This window comes from Carcharhinus amblyrhynchos, chromosome 3 (assembly GCF_965287045.1).
Source record: "Carcharhinus amblyrhynchos chromosome 3, sCarAmb.v2.hapA, whole genome shotgun sequence".
NCBI lineage: Eukaryota > Metazoa > Chordata > Chondrichthyes > Carcharhiniformes > Carcharhinidae > Carcharhinus > Carcharhinus amblyrhynchos.
The window spans coordinates 47,727,369-47,747,257 of record NC_137326.1 but is presented as its reverse complement, the minus strand read 5'-3'; the positions used below and the strand labels follow the sequence as shown (position 1 = coordinate 47,747,257).

The following is a 19,889-nucleotide window of genomic DNA, read 5'->3' as shown; positions in this document are numbered from 1 at the left end:
TGTCAGATGAGAACAGGATTGAGCTTGACAGTAGAGTGTTTGCAAAATCTGCCCACATATGCTGGGTAAGATTAATGGGCCTTGAGTGGGGCATCAGCTAGGCACCTGTACTTGAAAGCACTGAAGTATTTTGGGGAGAGGTATGGGAGCTTGCTAGAAAAAGATGAAGGAAAAAAATAAACAGTTACTGACTTTTCTTCTGCTTCCTCCCTTTTTGCATTGTGAAACACTAAGACAGACCCATATCACTGAACAGATCTTTTTCCTTTGACAAATAAAGCTTTATGGTTTTTTAATTTAAATTTATTTATTAGTGTCACAAGTAAATTTACACTAACACTGCAATAAAGTTACTGTAAAATTCTCTAGTTGCCACACTCTGGCATTCAGATACTTTGAGGGAGATTTTTTAGCATGAGCAATGCACCTAACCAGCATATGTTTGGGATTATGGGAGGAAACCAGAGCACCCAAAGAAAACCCACATGGACACGAGGGAAATGTGCAGACTCAATGGTTGCAGAGCTTGGAGATGCTCCCAATTTCTGAAGGCAATATAGTGAATGCATAAGCCCTAATGCCAGCAATATTCCACAATAATAAAGCAGGAAAGGTGATAAATACACAGCAGATCAATCAGCTTCCCAGAAAGAAAGTGAGTTTAACATTTAAGCCGTGGTGCTGTGAAATTCCAGCCTTTTCCACTTTTAAAAAAATTCCTGATTCTCATTTGATCTCTGGTAATTGCATGGCATTTACAATGCAGATCTGTGCAATCAATACCACTATATTAGCTCAGACTGAAAATAATCCTGGAGTCCAGTGAATTTTAAACCAGTTAGATTTTGAGAGAATATTTCACCAACCCCTCTCAAATTAAAGAGAGAAAATCATGACAGACTTCAAAAAGGCAGACTCTGGTAAGATGTTCCATGAACTGACATGGACACTTACACCCCATGTCATAAAGGAGCTCATTATCATAAAAGGCTGGAGAATAAACTGTGCCGAATAATAAAACAGATTATTGTGAAAATGAGTTTTTATGAAGGTCTTTCTCACGAGATTTGAATTGCCTTGTGGATTTAAATGTCAGTATTTCTGAATGAGTTTGAGTGCTGAAAAATGATAATGCAGCTTGTGATATTAGAGCAACATACCAAATTTATTAAATTAATTATTCAACAGTATTATAAAGGACAGAGCTAGGAGAGTTATGTCCTGCAGAGAGACATGGTGACTGTAAGAAATTTGTTTTTTTTTAGCCCCTTTATACTTTAGATCTTTTGTGTATTTAATTGAATCCAACTTACATAAAAAAAATTATTATGCAACTAATAGGATTAAGAGCTGTAACAAAAATATGCTGGAACAGTCAGCAGATCAGACAACATCTGAGTGAGGAAACGTTAATGTTTCAGTGTTAATCACTCATCAGAACTGTATGAAAGTACTACAAAATGTTAAACCTTGGACACACAAAAATAATATGTTATCAGTATAGGTTTGAACTGTAAATCTATTGCAAATGCTTTGATAGTCCCATCTTAGTCTTATTTATAGTGTGATATAGAAAATAAATCATGGACTGGAACTAAAATCTTGTGTATGAATGAATTATGCACATATGGACATTTGAATTAGAAGGTGTAGGAGGCCATTCAGCCCTTTTAGCCTGTTCTCTCGTGCAGCGAGATCATAGTTGATCTGATTTTAATCTCAACCCCACAGTCCCCTCCCCTGATAAATGTTCATCCTTTTGCCTATCGAGGATCTATCTATCGCTGCCTTAAAAATATTCAAAGATTCTATCTTCACCACCTTTTGAAGAGAGTTCCAGAGACTCACGACCCTCTGAGAGGAAAACAAAAAGCTCCTCAGCTCTGTCTCCCTTTATTTTTAAGCAGTAAACCCCCGGTTCTAGATTCTCCCACAAGAGGAAACAGCTTTTCCACATCCACCCTGTAAAGACCACTCAGAATCTAATACGTTTTAATCAAGTCGGCTTTTACTCAATGAAACTCCAGCAAATACAAGTCCAGCCTTTCCTCATTAGACGACCCACTCATTCCAGGTCTTAGTCTAGTCAATTTTTTATGATCTGCTTCTAAAGAATTTACATCCTTCCTTCAAATAAGTAGATAACTCCAGATGTGGACTCAGCAATGCCCTGTATAACTGAAGCGTAATCTTAATACTTACGCTTTTAATGTCCCTCATGATAAATTATAACATTCTATTTGCTTTCCTAATTATTTGTTGTACTTGCATACTAACCTCTTGTGATTCTTGCACTAGGACACCCAGATTCCTTTGCATCTCAGAGCATTTAGAAAATATTTTTCTGTGTCGAAATTTGCTGATGACACCAAGATTGGGGGAACGGCAAATTGTGCGGAGGGTGTGGAGAGTCTGCAGAAGGATCTAGATAGGCTGGGCGAATGGGCCAGGAAATGGCAAATGGAATTTAATGTTGGCAAGTGTGAGGTGGTCCACTTTGGTAGGAAGAATGGTAGGAAGGACTATTACTTACGGGGCGAAAAACTGCAGCAGGCGGCGGTGCAGAGGGACCTCGGGGTCCTTGTGCATGAGTCGCAAAAACCCAGCTTGCAGGTGCAGCAGGTGGTCAGGAAGGCGAATGGGATGCTGGCCTTCATAGCGAGGGGGATTGAATATAAAAGTAGGGAGGTCTTGCTGCAGCTGTATAGGGCATTGGTGAGGCCGCAGCTGGAGTACTGTGTGCAGTTTTGGGCGCCGCACCTGCGCAAGGATATTTTGGCCCTGGAGGGAGTGCAGAGGAGGTTTACTAGGCTGATACCGGAGTTGAGGGGATTGAGCTATGAGGAGAGGCTGAATAAACTAGGCTTGTACTCATTAGAGTTTAGAAGAATGAGGGGAGATCTCATTGAGACGTAAAAGATGATGAATGGGATGGATAGGATAGAGGTGGAGAGACTCTTCCCGCTCAAAAAAGACAGTAGGACTAGGGGGCACAGCCTCAAGATAAAAGGGGGGCGGTTTAGAACGGAGTTGAGGAGGAACTTCTTCACTCAAAGGGTGGTGAATCTCTGGAATTCTCTGCCCGCTGAAGTGGTGGAGGCTACCTCGCTAAATATTTTAAAGACGCGGGTTGATGGGTTTTTGATAAGAGAGGGGATTAAGGGTTATGGGGAGAGGGCGGGAAAGTGGAACTGAGCAGCGACAGATCAGCCATGATCTTATTGAATGGCGGGGCAGGCTCGAAGGGCTGGATGGCCTACTCCTGCTCCTATTTCTTACGTTCTTATGTTCCTGCCAAAATGGACAATTTCCCCACATTATACTCCACTGGTAAAATCTTTGCCCATTCACCAAACTTATCTATATCTTTTTGTACCCTCTTTATATCCTCTTTACAGATTACTTTCCTACCTACCTTTGTATCATCAGCAAATTTAGCAACCAAACCTTCCAATTTATATAAATTGTAGAGTTGAGACCCTAGCGCTGATCCCTGTGGCACAGCTCTTGTTACATCTTACCAATCAGAAAATGACCCATTTATCTCTCTTCTTGTTTCCTGTTAGCTAGCCAACTTTCTATACATGTCAGTATGTTACCCCTGACAACATGAGCTTTAATTTCGCACAATAACTTGTGGCTCCTCATCAATTGCGTCTGAAAATCAAAGTACAGCACATCCACTGGACCCCCTTTATTCACAGCACATTTCAATTCGGCACCATCACTGGACTGACTACCTTGAAATGGAGTTTTATATGCTAGAGAAGGAAAGACTATTAGAGGTAGAGATTTTCATAGAGAAAACATACTAGCCGGATGGCCATATGTAGATACGTAAGGAATAAAATGGGATGCGAAAATAAGATTGAAAACAGAAATGCAGGTGAGATTGAAATTCTTTATGTGAAAGCAGTTTGCGAGTTGTAAAGCAGTTATGTTCTTCTTTGTTTTTTGCAACTACATCCAAGACATGGGCTGGGATTTTATGTTTGCTTGGGAGTACTATTGCCCACACATAAAATCTGGAATGGTGATGTTGGGTCATGTGTCCCATGTCAGCATAATTATTCGCTACTGTGTGATAAGCAGGTGGGCTGCGGATTTTGGTGCCTACGTGCCATTTAAAGAAAATAATTAATAGGTAGTTGAGCTTATTCACAATCTATTGACCAAAGTATTACACAACCCATGCCATAATGCAGTTGGTCTGCTGTTTCAACATAGGAAGTTAAAATTGGGAGAGAAGAGAGGGTTACATGCTGTTGGGGCAGAGGGGAAGGGGCAGGGTGAAGTGGTGAATGAGGTGCCCTGTGTGCATCTAGGACGTCTCCTCCATGATCATTGCCTCTCTACCTGGCCTCCTGAACTTTCCCATCCATCCCCTCAGCCTGATCCCTCCCCATCCAAAGATTCTGAATCTACCCGAGGCAAGTCTCCAACTTCACTCCACCACGGGATTGCCTGCAGTCCCAGCAATACCCTTACTGAGCTCTGGTGCCACTGGGTTTGTTGGAGTTGAGGGCTTGATGTTCCATTCTCAGCTTGTTTAAGTCACCTGCAGTATATCAATGTTAGTTTGCAACCAGGTTATGAACAATCCAGCCCGTAGAATTAAAAATGTCTTACAGCTGGACACATTACTGATCAGACTGCATTGTTCTGTTTCCAAATACGTGAGTAACAATGATTTTTTAAAAAAGCAAAACACTGAGAATGCTAGAAATCTGAAATAAAACAGGAAATGGTGGAAATGTTCAGCAGATCAGACAGCACCTGTGGAGATAGAATTAACATTAATATTTCAGGTTGACAGTGGATCTGACAATGAATTGGTTATTTGCATTGGTTAGTTTGTGATCTTCTGAATGTTAATCATCTGTTTTGGTTTGTGAAACTTTCATTCCTTTCACTCCTCCCAGCAATAAACATCACTTTCTTTTCCAACCTTGAATCAAATCAATTATTGAGATCCATGAACAGTTGATGAAACTGAGCTGTTGGAGATGGCAACACATATATAAGTAGGAAATGATCATGTTAAAAATGACAGGATTATTATAACCTTAAAATACGTTGCCTGAAAAAAATTGGTGACTTCCATACTATTTTGATTTGCAAGTTATTGAACAGGCCCAGTGTGAGTACAGAAAGAGAATAGAAATGGGGCAATATTGCAAGATGAGCAATAGATATCAAGAACTCACAACCAAATGGTGAACAACACAATTTATGATAAACATGGTGCTTTTGACTGCTGCGTGTTCGGACAACGTGCCAAGGAAATGTTGATTTCATCAATGGGTACAGAGCTTCAGCAGCAACGTAACCTAATGATTGTGGGCATTGAGCTTTAGCCAAATGAACAGGTGTTCTCGTATTCCTTTCTAGGGTGTTGTTTTGGAGTAGCCGATGACCCAATTCTTAGAATTTCCCTCTTACCTATACAACAAGAATGAGGGGAGATTCTCATTGAGACGTATAAGATGATGAATGGGATGGATAGGATAGAGGTGGAGAGACTCTTCCCGCTCAGAAAGGACAGTAGGACTAGGGGGCGCAGCCTCAAGATAAAGGGGGGCGGTTTAGAACGGAGTTGAGGAGGAACAACTTCACTCAAAGGGTAGTGAATCTTTGGAATTCTCTGCCTGTTGAGGTGGTGGAGGCTGCCTCGCTAAATATTTTTAAGACGCGGGTTGATGGGTTTTTGATAAGCGAGGGGATTAAGGGTTATGGGGAGAGGGCGGGAATGTGGAACTGAGCCACGACAGATCAGCCATGATCTTATTGAATGGCGGGGCAGGCTCGAAGGGCTAGATGGCCTACTCCTGCTCCTATTCCTTGTATTCTTATGTTCTTATGTACCATCATCTGTTGCCAGCATGGTGTCAGGGCTGCATGCTGCCTTTTCTGATGTTCTACATGTTTGATGATGTGTACATAAGCTTACTTATCATCAGCTGTTTAAAATTGTCGTGCCAAGTGGCTTTGACAAACCTGCAAACTGCCAGCGTGGTTGACTTCCACTTCCATGGAACAATCCATTTGGTGCAAACTGCCATTATCCTTCCTGGAAATATTTTAACTTAAAATATATTTCACAGCCTGGCCCTCAATCTCTCAAATTAGCAAAGGGGTGCCCTCCCATTGCATGTCCAGGAGTTCTGAACCTTTGAGAAGAACTGTTTAGTTTCCAGCCTTGTCACCTGTACGTGTGGTCTGCAATGTAACTTTGCTATTGTTGAAGTAGGATATTGAGACCAAAAAAACCAACTGGACCTTTGTGGAAGCATGAAAAAGAGAGACAAAAAGGGGCAGAAGTCCTCTGATGCTCACGTGAGAAACCAAAGCCATAAATATAGAACAGTTAACAAAAAAATCAAATAAGGGACTCAGGAGAAACATTTTCACCTCTTGAATGTGGAATTCAGTACCACTAAGTTATTGAAGTGAACAGTTCAGATGCATTTAAGGGGAAACTAAGATCAACAGATGAAGGCAAAATAAATGGGAAGGTGTACTCTAAGGATTAATAAAGAAAGATGGAAAGCTGTTCATGTAGGGCATAAAATTAAAGTTAAACTTTATTTATCGGTCATAAATAGGCTTGCATTAATACTGCAATGATGTTACTGTGAAAATCCCTTAGTCGCCAAATTCTGGTGCCTGTTCGGATACATGGAGGGAGAATTTAGCATGGCCAATCATCCAATCAGTGCATCTTTGGACTGTGGGAGGAAACCGGAGCACCCAGAGGACATGCAGAGAATGTGCAAACTCCACACCGTGACCCCAAACAGGAAATTGAACCCAGGTCCCTGGCACTGTGAGGCAGCAGTGCTAACCAATGTGCCACCGTGCCACCCCCGTGCTGTGCCAAACACAGGCATGGACCAGTTGGACCTAATTATTGTACATTCTATCTGATTTTGTTTTGGGAGTACATTACTGGTCTTGAAAAAAACCTCCAAGAAGAAGTAGGCAGCTTGAAGAAAGGAGAAGTACTCACAACTAGATCTTCCCTCCGATCAACAATAATAGAACTGGGAGCAATGTTATTGGTGAGGATTTCCCCAGCAATGTTGAACCAAAGCACGGTCAATGTGGTGTTGGCAGTTGTGGACACCTGCCTTGGTGGAAGCATTGTAAAGTTTATTACAGCTTCGGTGAGATGAGGATGTCACAATAGGCCTCTGTGAGATTTCTCTTCATTTACTGCTGGTGGACAGCACAATTTTGTTTCATAGCTTGTGATCACATTAAGATGTCCTTACTGTGTACACAATACAATTTTCCAGCCCCCATGCAAATGGGCCTCTTACCATAACCTGACAGGTCTGACACCAACTCATTATAATTCTCTCTCCAGAGCCCAAGGAGGTTGTTGAGGAGCACCAGACTTGTCAGTCATGGCCATTAGCCCCAAGGAACCTTTTTAACCATGACTGATGGCAGATTTTAGCCAATTGTAAATTGATTTTGGATTTTTTTTTCTGTAATTGCTCACCATAGTGGATGAACCCACTGATCCTGCTTCATTTCCCTAATGAGCTTCTTAGCCTGACAACATGCTGCATCATAATCTATCTTTGGAGCAGCTTTTGATTAGTGTAAAGAGGTTTCAAGTATCATTCTAAATATCCTTTGTTTCATCTAACAGTTCTCCTTGGCTTGTAAACTGAATACTTTGAATACTAATCACATTACTTCCATAAATTGTGGCCAAAGTTGTATTCCTGATGAAGAAAATTATAATCCAGCCATAAAGGAATGTTGGGTGTCCACAAGGAGTTTGAACTATCATTTCATGAACTTAAATGAAAAATAGATCAGGTGCAGTGGAATACTGGCTGCTAATTCTGTACAAGCCTATTTTATGCTGCTATTGTCGATCAGTTCCACCCCCTCCCTTATGTCAAATGTTGTTCTGGTATTAGTGATGAAATGTTTGCCAGGGGCAATAGAGGCATCAAGTGTTTGTTGTGGATCATTTTTTTGAATAAACAGTTCCTAAAGCCCTTCTTTCCACTTGTACATAAAATTTATTTAATCACCTTTGTGAATCTTTTGTTCAGAATGTCTGAAAAGTGGGATTCCCTCCAGTAATAAAAACAAATCCCAGAAGGACCAATGTGAATTATTTTCCTTATGGTATCACTCTGCTGTCACAGTAATCCGATTGCATAAAGTTCAATGTTCTGTTTGTCTCTGTAAAATCAGAGCACGCAGAAACCTGGACTTGCTTTTACAGATCTCCTGTGGGATAAAATGGATTTGAGAGACACATACTGCATCATATTTACTATTCTAAAATTATATAGCTCCTAAAGAAAGCAAGCACTGGTCGGATTACATCATGTCTTTGAGTTTACTTCAATTTAGTTGTCTTGTAGTGTATATAGATTTAACTGATTAATTTTCACCTTTTTTACCTCTCCAGATTCTGATCAATGACTCATGGCTGTGCGCTGATTTAAACTGAAGCTCAGTGAAATCACACAGAAGAAATCTTAACGTTTCCTTTTCGGTTCTGTTTGATTTTCCCCCAATGCCGAAGATGGCACTAAGCATGGGAACTTTGCTGTTATATTTGCTGTGTTGGGCTAAGTGGAGCTCATCAATGGAGATTCCAGAAGAGGGTAAGACAAGATGATTTAAAACTTTGCTTTCTACATTATGTTAAGAAGATTTGCTTATAGTTATATGCGCTTGAATGTGATACAGGTATTATTTCCCTTCCCAGGCACTGAAAATAAGCCCGACAATATTTAATTTTAGAAAATGTTTGCAAAATTGAATGCTGTTTGTCTGTATCTCTATTATCTAGGGCAGCCCCTTAAATCGTGCAACTGGAAATTATTTACATGAAGAACTGGTTTGAATTTGCATTCACTGACATAATAGTAATTGTCTAGCCTTTTGCACAGACTCAAAATGTTTGTAAATAGATGTCATTGCTACATTAAAAATCACTGCATGTATGAAATAAAATGTATTTAGTAATTAGAAGTTAAAGTGGTTAAAAAAAACCTCCCATTTTTGCAAAGAATTTTGCTGCAGAATCCTATCGGGCTTTTGTCATTTTGTGATCCAGTTACAACCAGTTACTGACATGCAATAAATTATTGATGAGACTTGATCCATTATTCAGGCTTTTTAATGCAGCTGCTGGGCATGGCAGAATAAATGTTCATTAACAGGTCTCACCGTATATGCAGTGTAAAAAAAACAAGCCATTTATAATGCGAAGAATAACTGATCCAGTAATGAAGTGGTGGTTTCATAGATATAATGTTGCCATTGAGTTATTCAGTGTATTACATCCAATACTAATTGGTGGATTTGCTACTAATAATGTTTGAGTTTCTTTGCAAACGTACGAGAGAAAAATAAGAAACCCAGTGCTTTGTAGAAATGGTTGAATTAAAAAGATGGCATATGAGTGAAGATACCCCATTTTTTTAAATAATTTACTTTTTAATTTTAATAAATTAATGTTTATGATAGGAGCAAACCTGTGAAGAGTGTCAAGTGGATTAATCACTCAGCTGCTTGCAGCGTTGAGTCTGATGGATCTAATATTTGTATGAAGTGGTATTACAATGTAATTAGAGGAAATTAAATTAAATTTTAGCTGTTAAATTATCAGATTACTTTGAACTGCTAACCTAAATTTTATAGCATTGGTCTACCTTCCGTTCCACAAAACAAGGATTTTTGACTTCACTGCAGCATATTTTTTCAAAGTGGCTTTTAAGGGGGGTGGTTCCACCAGAAGCCAAACTGTTGGCACCAGACTTGTCAGTTCTGTCATTTCATGTACAACATGTTTTTATATTGTCATTTGTCAGGTCTCAGAATGCAGGTTACTTGCACTTACTTTCCCTGGAAGTAAAATAGTGAACCAACAAATTTGATATCATCACTTGCCTGTTATCTGATTACACTTTCCACCAGAAAATAAAGAAAATATAAGTCCTTGAATTACTGTAAGCTTTGTTAAAAATCAAGTTCTATTTACAAAAATAATTAAATTTTAAAATGATTGACAATAACCATTGTATTTTAAGCAGGAAACCCTGCACAGATTTCATATGAATTTACATGAAAATACAGGATTACAATAATTGGTTTAGTTGCAGCTTGAAGTAACTATATCCAGTGGGGACAATAAACCTGCCTGTTACCATACAAGTTTCCATTAATTTTAGGGGTAGCACATCACCATGTGCATCTGGGATGTAAGTCTTCAATTAATCCATTGCCTCCTTACTTTTGCATTTTACAATTGGATATGATGTTCATTGGTTTGAAAGGCTACGTAATATGTAAATTGGTGATAGAATGTAACATTCTTGTTTCCATTTTCCTTTTGCTTACTCTGGATCTAAAGCTTTTGTTCAAGAAAGAAGTAAGTTCAACTAGTACAATTATCATGTTGAACATTTGAAAATGTGATTGTGTTTTGCCTGTAGTACTTCCAATCCCTTTATCTGCACAAGTGCTGAATTTGAGGGAATTGATTTGTTTTCTCTAATCCAAAAATTATTCTGAATAGAATTTCTGTATAAAATGCAGTCCTTTAATTTACAGTTAGATTAAAAATTATGAAGGTTAGGAGGTTCAGATGCATACAGAGTGAAGCTGAAACAATTTAAATGACCTGCATCCCAAAATGAAGTCATGATTACCTCATGGCACCCTTCAAAATCCCTGAAATTGGGATTGCACATACAATACACTTCTTCTCTAATAATCGATTCCCCTTCTACTTCTAATCTTCTCCACTTTGTTCTTTCACTTTCTCTCTCAGCATCTTCAGTAATTTGAAATCAAAAGTCAGCACACCATTTTCTTCCTGCAGCTCTTTCCTTCGAAACAGCTCTGATTTGTGAAGTTCACTATCTCTGTCAGCTTTTACTTTTGCTTCAGTTGTTAACTTGATAGCATCTAAGCACGCTTCCTGATTTCCCACATATTCAATCTTTCTCAACCTCAGTGGCTTCCTGTACCATAGGTTTTGACCCTCCAGCTGGAGTCTAAGGTGACTAACGTGAAGGATTAGTAAGTGCCAATAACTTGCACTCACACCACTCGACACAGATCAGTAAAAGATTCTGAAGTCATCACCATAATTTGATTGTAGATTGTAATGAGCACTTATTTAAATACATGGTGAGCAACAAAAAAAAAACAGAACAACTCTTCTGTGTTTAGCAGTTATTTGAAAAAATGTCCTAGAAAGTGGTTGAATTACTTCTCAGTGAAGAATTGCAGGTAGAAAGAATTCTTCTATCAATATTGATCCGTGTAATCCATAGATCAGATTAGCAAGGTTTTGGTGATGTCTTGCAGAAGGGAGCTCTATACTAGGATGCAAGAATTGGAAGAGACCAAATTGAGTTTGGGATATCTGCCATGAAAATTAGAGGCTGGAAATGGACATATTCTGCACGTGAAGTAAAGCTGTTGAGAGCCCTGTAATCTTACCCATCAATATTTAAGAGTTGTATTTATTTCTTAAGAATGCCAAAACTCAAAATGAAGTGATTTTATTAAACCAAAATCAATGGCTTTCACTCCTGGTGATTGACATCCTGAACCTTTCTAATGCAGATCACAAACTGCAAATACTTTTGCTATGTTCAGTGGAACTGCAGTTAACAATTTGAATATAAAGTTGTTGCTTTTGTATCTGCATCACAGAAAATTGGGAACTAAAATAAAATTGACTAGATACTGCTGCTATACAATAACTGAAAATAATAGAATTTAAGTGTATTTTTTCTATGTTTGAAAAGTATTGGATAAAAATAACAAGATGTTAGACCCGAATGGAAATTATCGAAGATCTCTTGCAGTTTTGGGTTTTTTTTTAAATTCCTTTCCCATTTCCAGGAGGTAAATGTGAAGAATGTGGAAGTCCATCAGCTTTTGGGGAGGTTGATTTCTGATAAAGCACCTGGACTCGATTTCCTGTAAATGAATATGTGTCTAAGAGATAAACAATAGAATAACAAAGGGGCAAAAATAAGTTAATTGTACACTGAGTGGATTGTGGCTGTGGTTCTGTTTGTTAAAGTTATGACCTGAGTCCTGGAGATGGTGGAGAGGCTTTCAAGGATCAGAACGTGAGCCATTTGTTTCAGTCTCTGCCCTACTCTTATAGCGATTGTTATGGCGTGGCTGGTCCAGTTAATTTAATTTATTTATTATTGTTGCAAGTAGGCTTACATTAACATTGAAATTAAGTTACTGTGAAAATCCCCTGGTCGCCACACTTCGGTGCCTGTTCGGGTACACTGAGGGAGAATTTAGCACAGCCAATGCGCCTAACCAACACATCTTTTGGACTGTGGGAGGAAATCAGAGCACCAGGTGGACATGCAAACTCTGTACAGACAGTGACCCAAGCCAGGAATTGAACCTGGGTTCCTGGTGCTGTGAAGTAGCAGTGCTAACCACTATGCCACTGTGTTACCCATGGTTAAGCTTTAGTTAAGGCTACCTCCTTTCTGTACCTGTCATACCCCTCTCCTGACCCAACAGGATGATAGCCACTGGGAACTTGGTGATGGTGGTGCCATTGAAAGTCAGTGGGAGATGGTTGGACCTCCTCTTTTTTGAGATGTTATCTTTCTGTGATGCCAATGTTACATGTCAGTTGTCATTCCAAGCCTGGATGTGGCTCAGATACCTCTGTAAGCTATTTCAATATTGTCTAATATGTATTAGTATCATAGCTGGGCCAGCTTGGCCAGGGGAATCACTAGCTCTGGTTCACAACCAGTGTGTTGTCAAGGCCTGTAGCCTTTTACTGTCTCTGGTGCACTAGATTGCTTGTCATGTGGAACAAACCTCCTTGGTCAGGTAACAGAATATATGGTGATAGGGATTTTGGAGGAGGCTCAGTATAATCATCCACTTTACAATTTTGGTTGAAGACACTTGTGAACATTTCATCTGCAGGTTCCACATTCACATGTGCACCATGGTTCAAGATTGAAATATTCACTGACCTGTCTCCAGCTATTAGTTGCAGTATGGAGCTTAATCCTGTTTTATGCAGCTTCAGTTGGTATCTGCCATGCAAGTAACCCTGTGTGGTAGCATTATTAGATACACATCAAATTTTAAGGTTGGCATGCTCCTCTGTGCTGCATTGAAGAATGGTTGTTATCAAGGCTTGTGGATGGTCAAGAAGTGTGGGTTGTGCTAGCTTGAGATTACATATAGTTCTGCTGGTGTAAGCCACAGTGGCTTATATACGCCTGGAGTTTGGGCTGTTAGACGTTGGTCCATGTCATATAACAAGATGGTAAGAAGATGCATGATGGTGAATGTGTACAGAGCGGGGAGAAGACTTTGAGCAAAATTTTCCCAATTTGTGAGTAAGTGCTGTGACAGGGTGAGCACGTGGACTGCTTCCCGCTGCAACGGCCAGTGGGAAAACATACTAAATCTTCTGGCCCTGACTGCATTGATTATGCGCCTGGGTGTTTTACACTGTAATAATTGGTGAACTGGACCTGGATGACACAAATCTGCCGTTGTGTTATTGTGCCGTTTTAAAAAGGTGTCTAACATGACTGACTCAGTACTGAAGAAAGAAGGTGGACTGCCTGAAAATGAAGATAGATCCCTGGGAACATTCTCAGGCTGGCAACTGATCCCTTCCAAGACACCTAATCTGGAGGTTCCATCTTCAGATAGAGCTCTAACCCACTGCTGTGATATTCCAAGGTCTAGGCTTGCAGGTGACCTTCATCCTCAACTCCGGGGACAGCCCCAGGCATTGTTCAGATGGGTCCTGACATTGGTGTGCCATTTTGTTCCCAAATGTGTTTCACACTGGCGCCTTTTCGTAGAATCATAGAATCCTTAGAGTGCAGCGGGAGACCAGTTGGCTCATTGAGCCTGCACCAACAACAATCCTACCCAGGCCATGACCCTACCAATCTCCCTGACGCTAAGGGGTAATTTAGCATGGGTATTCAACCTAACCTGCATACCTTTGGAATGCGGGAGGAAACCCTCGCAGATGCATGGAGAATGCGCAAGCTCCACACAGGCAGTCACCCAAGGCCGGAATTGAACTGGACTCTGATGCTGTGAGTCAGCAGTGCTAACCACTGCGCCACCATGCTGTCCTTCTCCCACCGACACCATGGAGAATCTGGCAAGTGGAGTCAGGCCTTTATCTGCAACCCATAAAACCAATGCAAATAAGGGTCACAGTGACCTCTACGGGCTTTTTGACCCACCATGGTGGGCACCAGTGGAAGATCCCAGTGTAAATTCATGCCAGCCAGAAACCAATTTCTGGGCCTCACATCATATTCTCCCACCATGAAGCATATTGGCAGGGTCTTGGGAGAATTCTGCACTTTGTCTTCATACAAACTGTGTTGTGCTCACATCTACTGATGTTGTCATGTTTGCAATAAGTTATTTTGAAAGAAGTAAATTAGGTTACTTCTTTGGTTCCTTCACCATCTGATGCTGACTCAGTTAGTGGATATTCAGAGTATGTTTTGTGCCCATTTGTGCTCCTGAGTTCAATGTGAAAGAGCATGATTCAAGTGAGTCATCAGTTGAATGGGGAGGGAGTAGATGGTGGCCATTACAACTTTATATTTTCCCCCATGACTTTGTGATCTTAGATTCCGTAATCTATGTTGAGAATTTTCACATTCAGGCTAGGTTATATTGGGAGGCCAATCTCCACACTGGAAAATTTCTTGCTTGTTTCTTTTGCTGTTAGTTTATAAGTTAGCAATTGAGCTCATTTTCACAAATTCCTGATATGGGACTTGAACTCATGGCTTCTGGATTGTTTGCCCAGTACCATAACAAGTAGGCTGCCAGATCGTGCGTTCCCGTCATGACACGCATTTCTGATCAGATATGATTAGCATAATGATAACATTAGTTTGTGAGGCAAAAAGAAAGAAAAGATGGGTTTAGTCATGGTAACCTATAATTATAATTTGGAAGATTGTGTTCTCGCAATTTTTTGATTGGTTATTATGGCATCACCAGTATATTATAAGAACGAATTCTGCATCTTGATTTGCAACAGTCAATGAATCAAATGGTTTGAAATTAGATTATTCTGAATTTTTACTCCTTTTCCTTCAGCTGAAGGCAGCTGCCTTTGTACAAAGTTCAGTGTGGCAACACTGCAGACTGAGCTCCAGTGGTGCCGTTTCTGAGCTGAATTTAAACATTAGACTTGCTGGTGCCACTAATGTGTGAAAATTACAGCAACAGATCCCCAATATATTTCCGTTTTTCAATGATTGCACCAACCCATTTCCATAATTGGTACCGGTATGGATTGAATATTACCACACCCTATCACCACATGTATTATCCATTCTGCATGTTGTTAAAATGCTGGGAAAATTTTGAATGTGAAATTTCACCTTTCCCAGAACAAGGCAGATAAGAACCAGGTCTTCCCCATGAAGGACAAATCTTTTATCTAATGGATGCCTGTTTGGACGTTGCATGCTGGAAACTGGCCTTTCTCCACAGCTCGAAATACATCAGATCTGGGGCAAAATTTGGGTACAAGTTTTCAGTTTACTCATGCTACATTCCTCTGGCTTTAAACCCATGTTAGTCCTGTATATGGTGTAGTGTAAATCTTTAAGAAATGCACCAATTGCAGAACTGCATATTTCCCTCTTTCTGTACAAGATTTGCCTGTACATTTTGCCCTTGTACATTTTAAAAGAATATTTAACAAATTTAGACTGATTTAACTTAGCGGTGTGCGAACTAATTATCGGAACCCATTTGCCCCTTTAAACTGATTTAATCTGACAGAGGTGTAACCATCAGAACACTGCGCCGTCCCAAAATCCAAAGTGACAGAAATTTGCCTCTGTCCCTGGCCCAGTGGAACTATCGTGATCTCTGCACTGACTGGAATCTTGCCTCTGCCCCCGAAGATCTAGGCTGGTTTCCCTTCACTTGGTATGCACAACAGGATGGTTCACGTAACCTTTTTTTATCAAAAAAGACGTGCCACCCCCACCTTAACCATGTTTTTGGAAATGGCTAAATGGTCAATAATATTGCAACTAATTTTATTAGTTCTGGCGAATTGCATATATTGCCTTACACTTAGCACAAATAAGACGTATTCCTTTTCTTAATGCTTTGGAAGTATTCCATCGATCAAACTAAGACTGAGCCAGCCAGTGTGTTTTTGATAGAAAGACACCCACAGCTCAAATTCTTTCCTTCTCAGTTTCTCTCCAACAGCAGTTTTACACTCTACAGTGAGGTTCTAGGGGAAATAATTAACTATTGATCATTCACCTATCCTTCAATTTACATTGCAACTGGAGATACTTTTCATACAATAAAGCATATTCTGCAAAGAACTAACATGATGAACACACCATGTTACGTACTAATAAGTTGATGCTGTTAATAATTCTACCTCAACTAAACAAACCCAAATCTAGTACAATATACTCTAGGAGCAATTTTCAACCCGGGTTAAAATTCGTCCTGTAGTATATAAGTTTTAAGTTATTTATTTATTTATTAGTGTCACAAGTAGGCTTACATTAATACTGCATGAAGTTACTGTGAAAATCCCATAGTTGCCACACTCCAGCACCCGTTCAGGTACACTGAGGGAAAATTTAGCATGGCCAGTGCATCTAACCAGCATATCTTTCGCCCATCTGGCAGTGGGGAGGTCAGGCCTTTATCTGCATCCCATAAAACCAATGCACGTAAGGGTCACAGTGACCTCTACAGGTTTTTTGACCCACCATTGTGGGCACCAGTGGAAGGTCCCAGTGTAAATTCATGCCGGCCAGAAACCAGAGGAAACCCATGCAAACACGGGGAGAATGTGCAGACTCCACACACACACTGATCTGAGAATCGAACCTGGGTCCCTGATGCTGTGAGGCAGCAGTGCTAACCGCTGTGCCACCATGCTGCCCTGTAGTGCATAACATGGTGAATTGATCATGTTAGTTCTTTGCAGAATATGTTTTATTAAATACAAAGCTTCTTGATGATGGAAGTGGTCAAATTAATCAAGTATACCAAATCCTACTAATAGAAAATCTATAATCTAAGCCAGTTTACTCATGTGACTGAAATGTATTCCTGGAGCTGGAGTAGCCTTTCAGAGACATCTCAGTGAGGCTGGATATTGCAAGGAAATCAGATTCTTTTACAATTACATTGGAGCATGTTTCTAACAAAGTATTTTGAAATTCCCCTTTGTCGTTAAATAAAAACTGCAATCTGCAATTTCTTCCCTTATAAGCAAGCAGAATGGCAGTCTTTTCCAGTTAAACAATCATCCATTGCTAACAATTCAACTGCTATATTCTGCTTTTGCATCATCAAATCCATACAGAATGGAATATATCCCAATTTCACGTGCCATGCATCTTTACTCAAATCACTTATGTCTGAGTAATGCAACTGTATAGCAATATTTTTGATTATAGAAAATAATCATAGAATTATCATCCTTTTTTAAAAACACCCTGGAAAACAGAAGAATCCATGAACGCAGCGTTTTGTGGCATTAGTGAACCAATGTATTTCCTTGCTACCTATTTCTCTTTCATTTCTTTCTACTCTTTATCCTTTCTTTGATCATCTTCTCCTCTCCCTTTCCCTTTGCTCCTCTTCCCTTTCCATGCCTACCTTCCCCTGTTTGTCCTTGTCACTTCCTTTGCCTTTCCCTCCCTCTTCCTCCTCTTCCCCTTTCTCCCCATTCTCTAAAAATTACTGCATTATGCTTCAACCACATGGCCAGGATTCTCCCAAAAAAAAAACTAAGTGCCCAATGGATGAGAAAATGGGAGAATTTCCAGACCGTTTTTTGAATGTACTTAGTTTAACGACCTCTGGCACTCTGTGCAGCACAGTGTCTCAGGGAGATTCATGCTGGTAAGGATGGGGTCGAGGCCTCATCCTGCTGGATAGGCTGGCAGCATAGTGCTGAGTGGGCCACTGCACATGCACCAATCTGTCAGTGGGGAGATTGGCACATGCGCACTGGCTCCTCTATTGCCGGCCTCCTGATTGCTAGTCTTCAGAATAGTTTCCCAACCACCCCTCCCCCATCATCAGCCTAACAGTCGCTGACCTCCCAGTTGTTTCTCAAACCACCCCCACCCTGGCTGATCGCCGGCCTCCCCAAACCTCCCCCCAACCGCTGGCTTACGCAGCCATCCCCCCCCACCCTCCCTTGGCCAGAGGTGGAGTTTTGGGTTGAGCCTTGACTATGGGGAGGGTTGTATCAAACCTTCGTGGGATGGGTCAGCTCAGGCCTTGGTGGAGTCGGGTTGGGCCTTGCCAGGGGGTGCAAAATTGTGACAGATTGAGCCTCAGGGGTTGGTAATAGTTGGGCTTTGGAAAGTGAAGGGAATGAGAATTGGGAACTGAACCTCTGGTGGTGTGGAGGTGGAGGTCAGTTCTGAGGAGATGGGCTGAGAGTCAGGAGTTGGACTTTGGGAGGATTGGAGGTGTGAGCTGGGATTTAGGCCTGATGGGGATGAGGGTGGGGCTGAGGGGGGAATGGGGAAGGGTCCAGTTTGCGGGGGGGGGGTAGTCAGGGGCCAGGAAAATCATATGGATGGCGAATCCCTGGGGGTGGCAGCGCCCTATGGCAAGGATAGTTGTCAGTGGGAGTGGGGTGGGAGTTTCCTGTGGGATGCGGATAATTCCCTGGGCTGTGGGAAAGTTGGCGGAGTCCTGTGAAGAGTCAGTGTAGGTCTGTACAATAGTTATCCAGAAGTTCAAAGTGGCTTTAACTTTTCTGACTGTCTGTTGGGATCTATTGATGCAACAAAGTTAGAACCATCCAAAGTTTGAGATTTAAGTTGCATTTTATGATGATTCCCAGGCAATTACCAGGCTGATTAGGTTTACCAAGCTGATTCCGGGAATGGCGAGACTGATGTATGAGGAGAGATTGACTCGGTTAGGATTGTTTTAGCTGCAGTTCACATGAATGAAGGGGGAATCTCACAGACAGTTACAAAATTCTAACAGGATTAGACAGAGTAGGTGCAGGGAGGATGTTCCCGAAGGTGAAGGGAAATTGGAAAACAGCAGAGGCAGTAAAGTAAGTAAACGGTTTCAATCTTAGTGACTAAAGAAAACTCTGAGTGTTTAAACTTGTCACTGAGTGCAAGAATGAAGCAAAAAGACTGGGGTGTGGGGGGGAGGTGTGGTGGTGGTGGTGGGGGGGGGAGGGAGTTGGCGCTGATGGGGGTGGAAGCTGTCAGGAAACAGTTACTGATTTTACTTCCATCGCTAAATACAGTTGAAAAGGTGGCGGTCAGACGGTTTCTTGAACCCCTGCAGCCCATGTGTCACTACACCCACAGTGCTGTCAGGGAGGGTGTTCCAGGGTTTTGACCCAGTGACAGTGAAGGAACGGTGATATCTTTCCAAGTCAGGATGATATGTGGCATGGAGGGAAGCTTGTAGGTGGTGGTGTTCCCATGCTTCTGCTGCCCTTTCCCTTCTGGGTAGCAGAGGTCACAGATTCAGAAGGTGCTGTCAAAGAAACCTTGGTGAGTTACTGCAGTGTATCTTGTTGATGGGGGGCACAACTTCTATTGTGTATCGGGGTGGAGGGACTGGGTTTTGAAGGTGGTGGATAAAGTGTTAATCAAGCAACTTTGGATGGTATTAACCCTTTTCAGCATTGTTTGAGCTGCATTCATCTAAGCAAATGGAGATTATACATCACACTCCTGACTGTAAGGAGTGAGACTTCAGCAGGGAGTGTAGGACATAAACACACTGGACATCGTGTGTGTAGGACATCACAGTCTGAGTGCCCAGAACCAGGGGTCACAGTCTGTGGATTCGGGGTGCACCATTTA

The 19,889-nt window shown here is 41.1% G+C and overlaps 1 protein-coding gene across 8 annotated transcripts in view; it reads left to right on the top strand.

The window, feature by feature from the left end:
- chl1b (cell adhesion molecule L1-like b) overlaps window positions 1-19,889 on the top strand; it is a 742,190-nt gene that overhangs the window by 316,538 nt on the left and 405,763 nt on the right. For 6 of the 8 annotated variants that reach the window (XM_080183774.1, XM_080183743.1, XM_080183751.1 and 3 more), the window contains 2 exons: window positions 8,441-8,639; window positions 10,394-10,411. In XM_080183774.1, coding sequence (XP_080039900.1) covers window positions 8,549-8,639; window positions 10,394-10,411 — 109 coding nt within the window. In that variant the 5' untranslated portion in view covers window positions 8,441-8,548. Of the gene's footprint in view, window positions 1-8,113; window positions 8,133-8,440; window positions 8,640-10,393; window positions 10,412-19,889 lie in introns of those variants that run through there. The other 2 variants (XM_080183757.1, XM_080183766.1) reach the window with 2 other exon arrangements.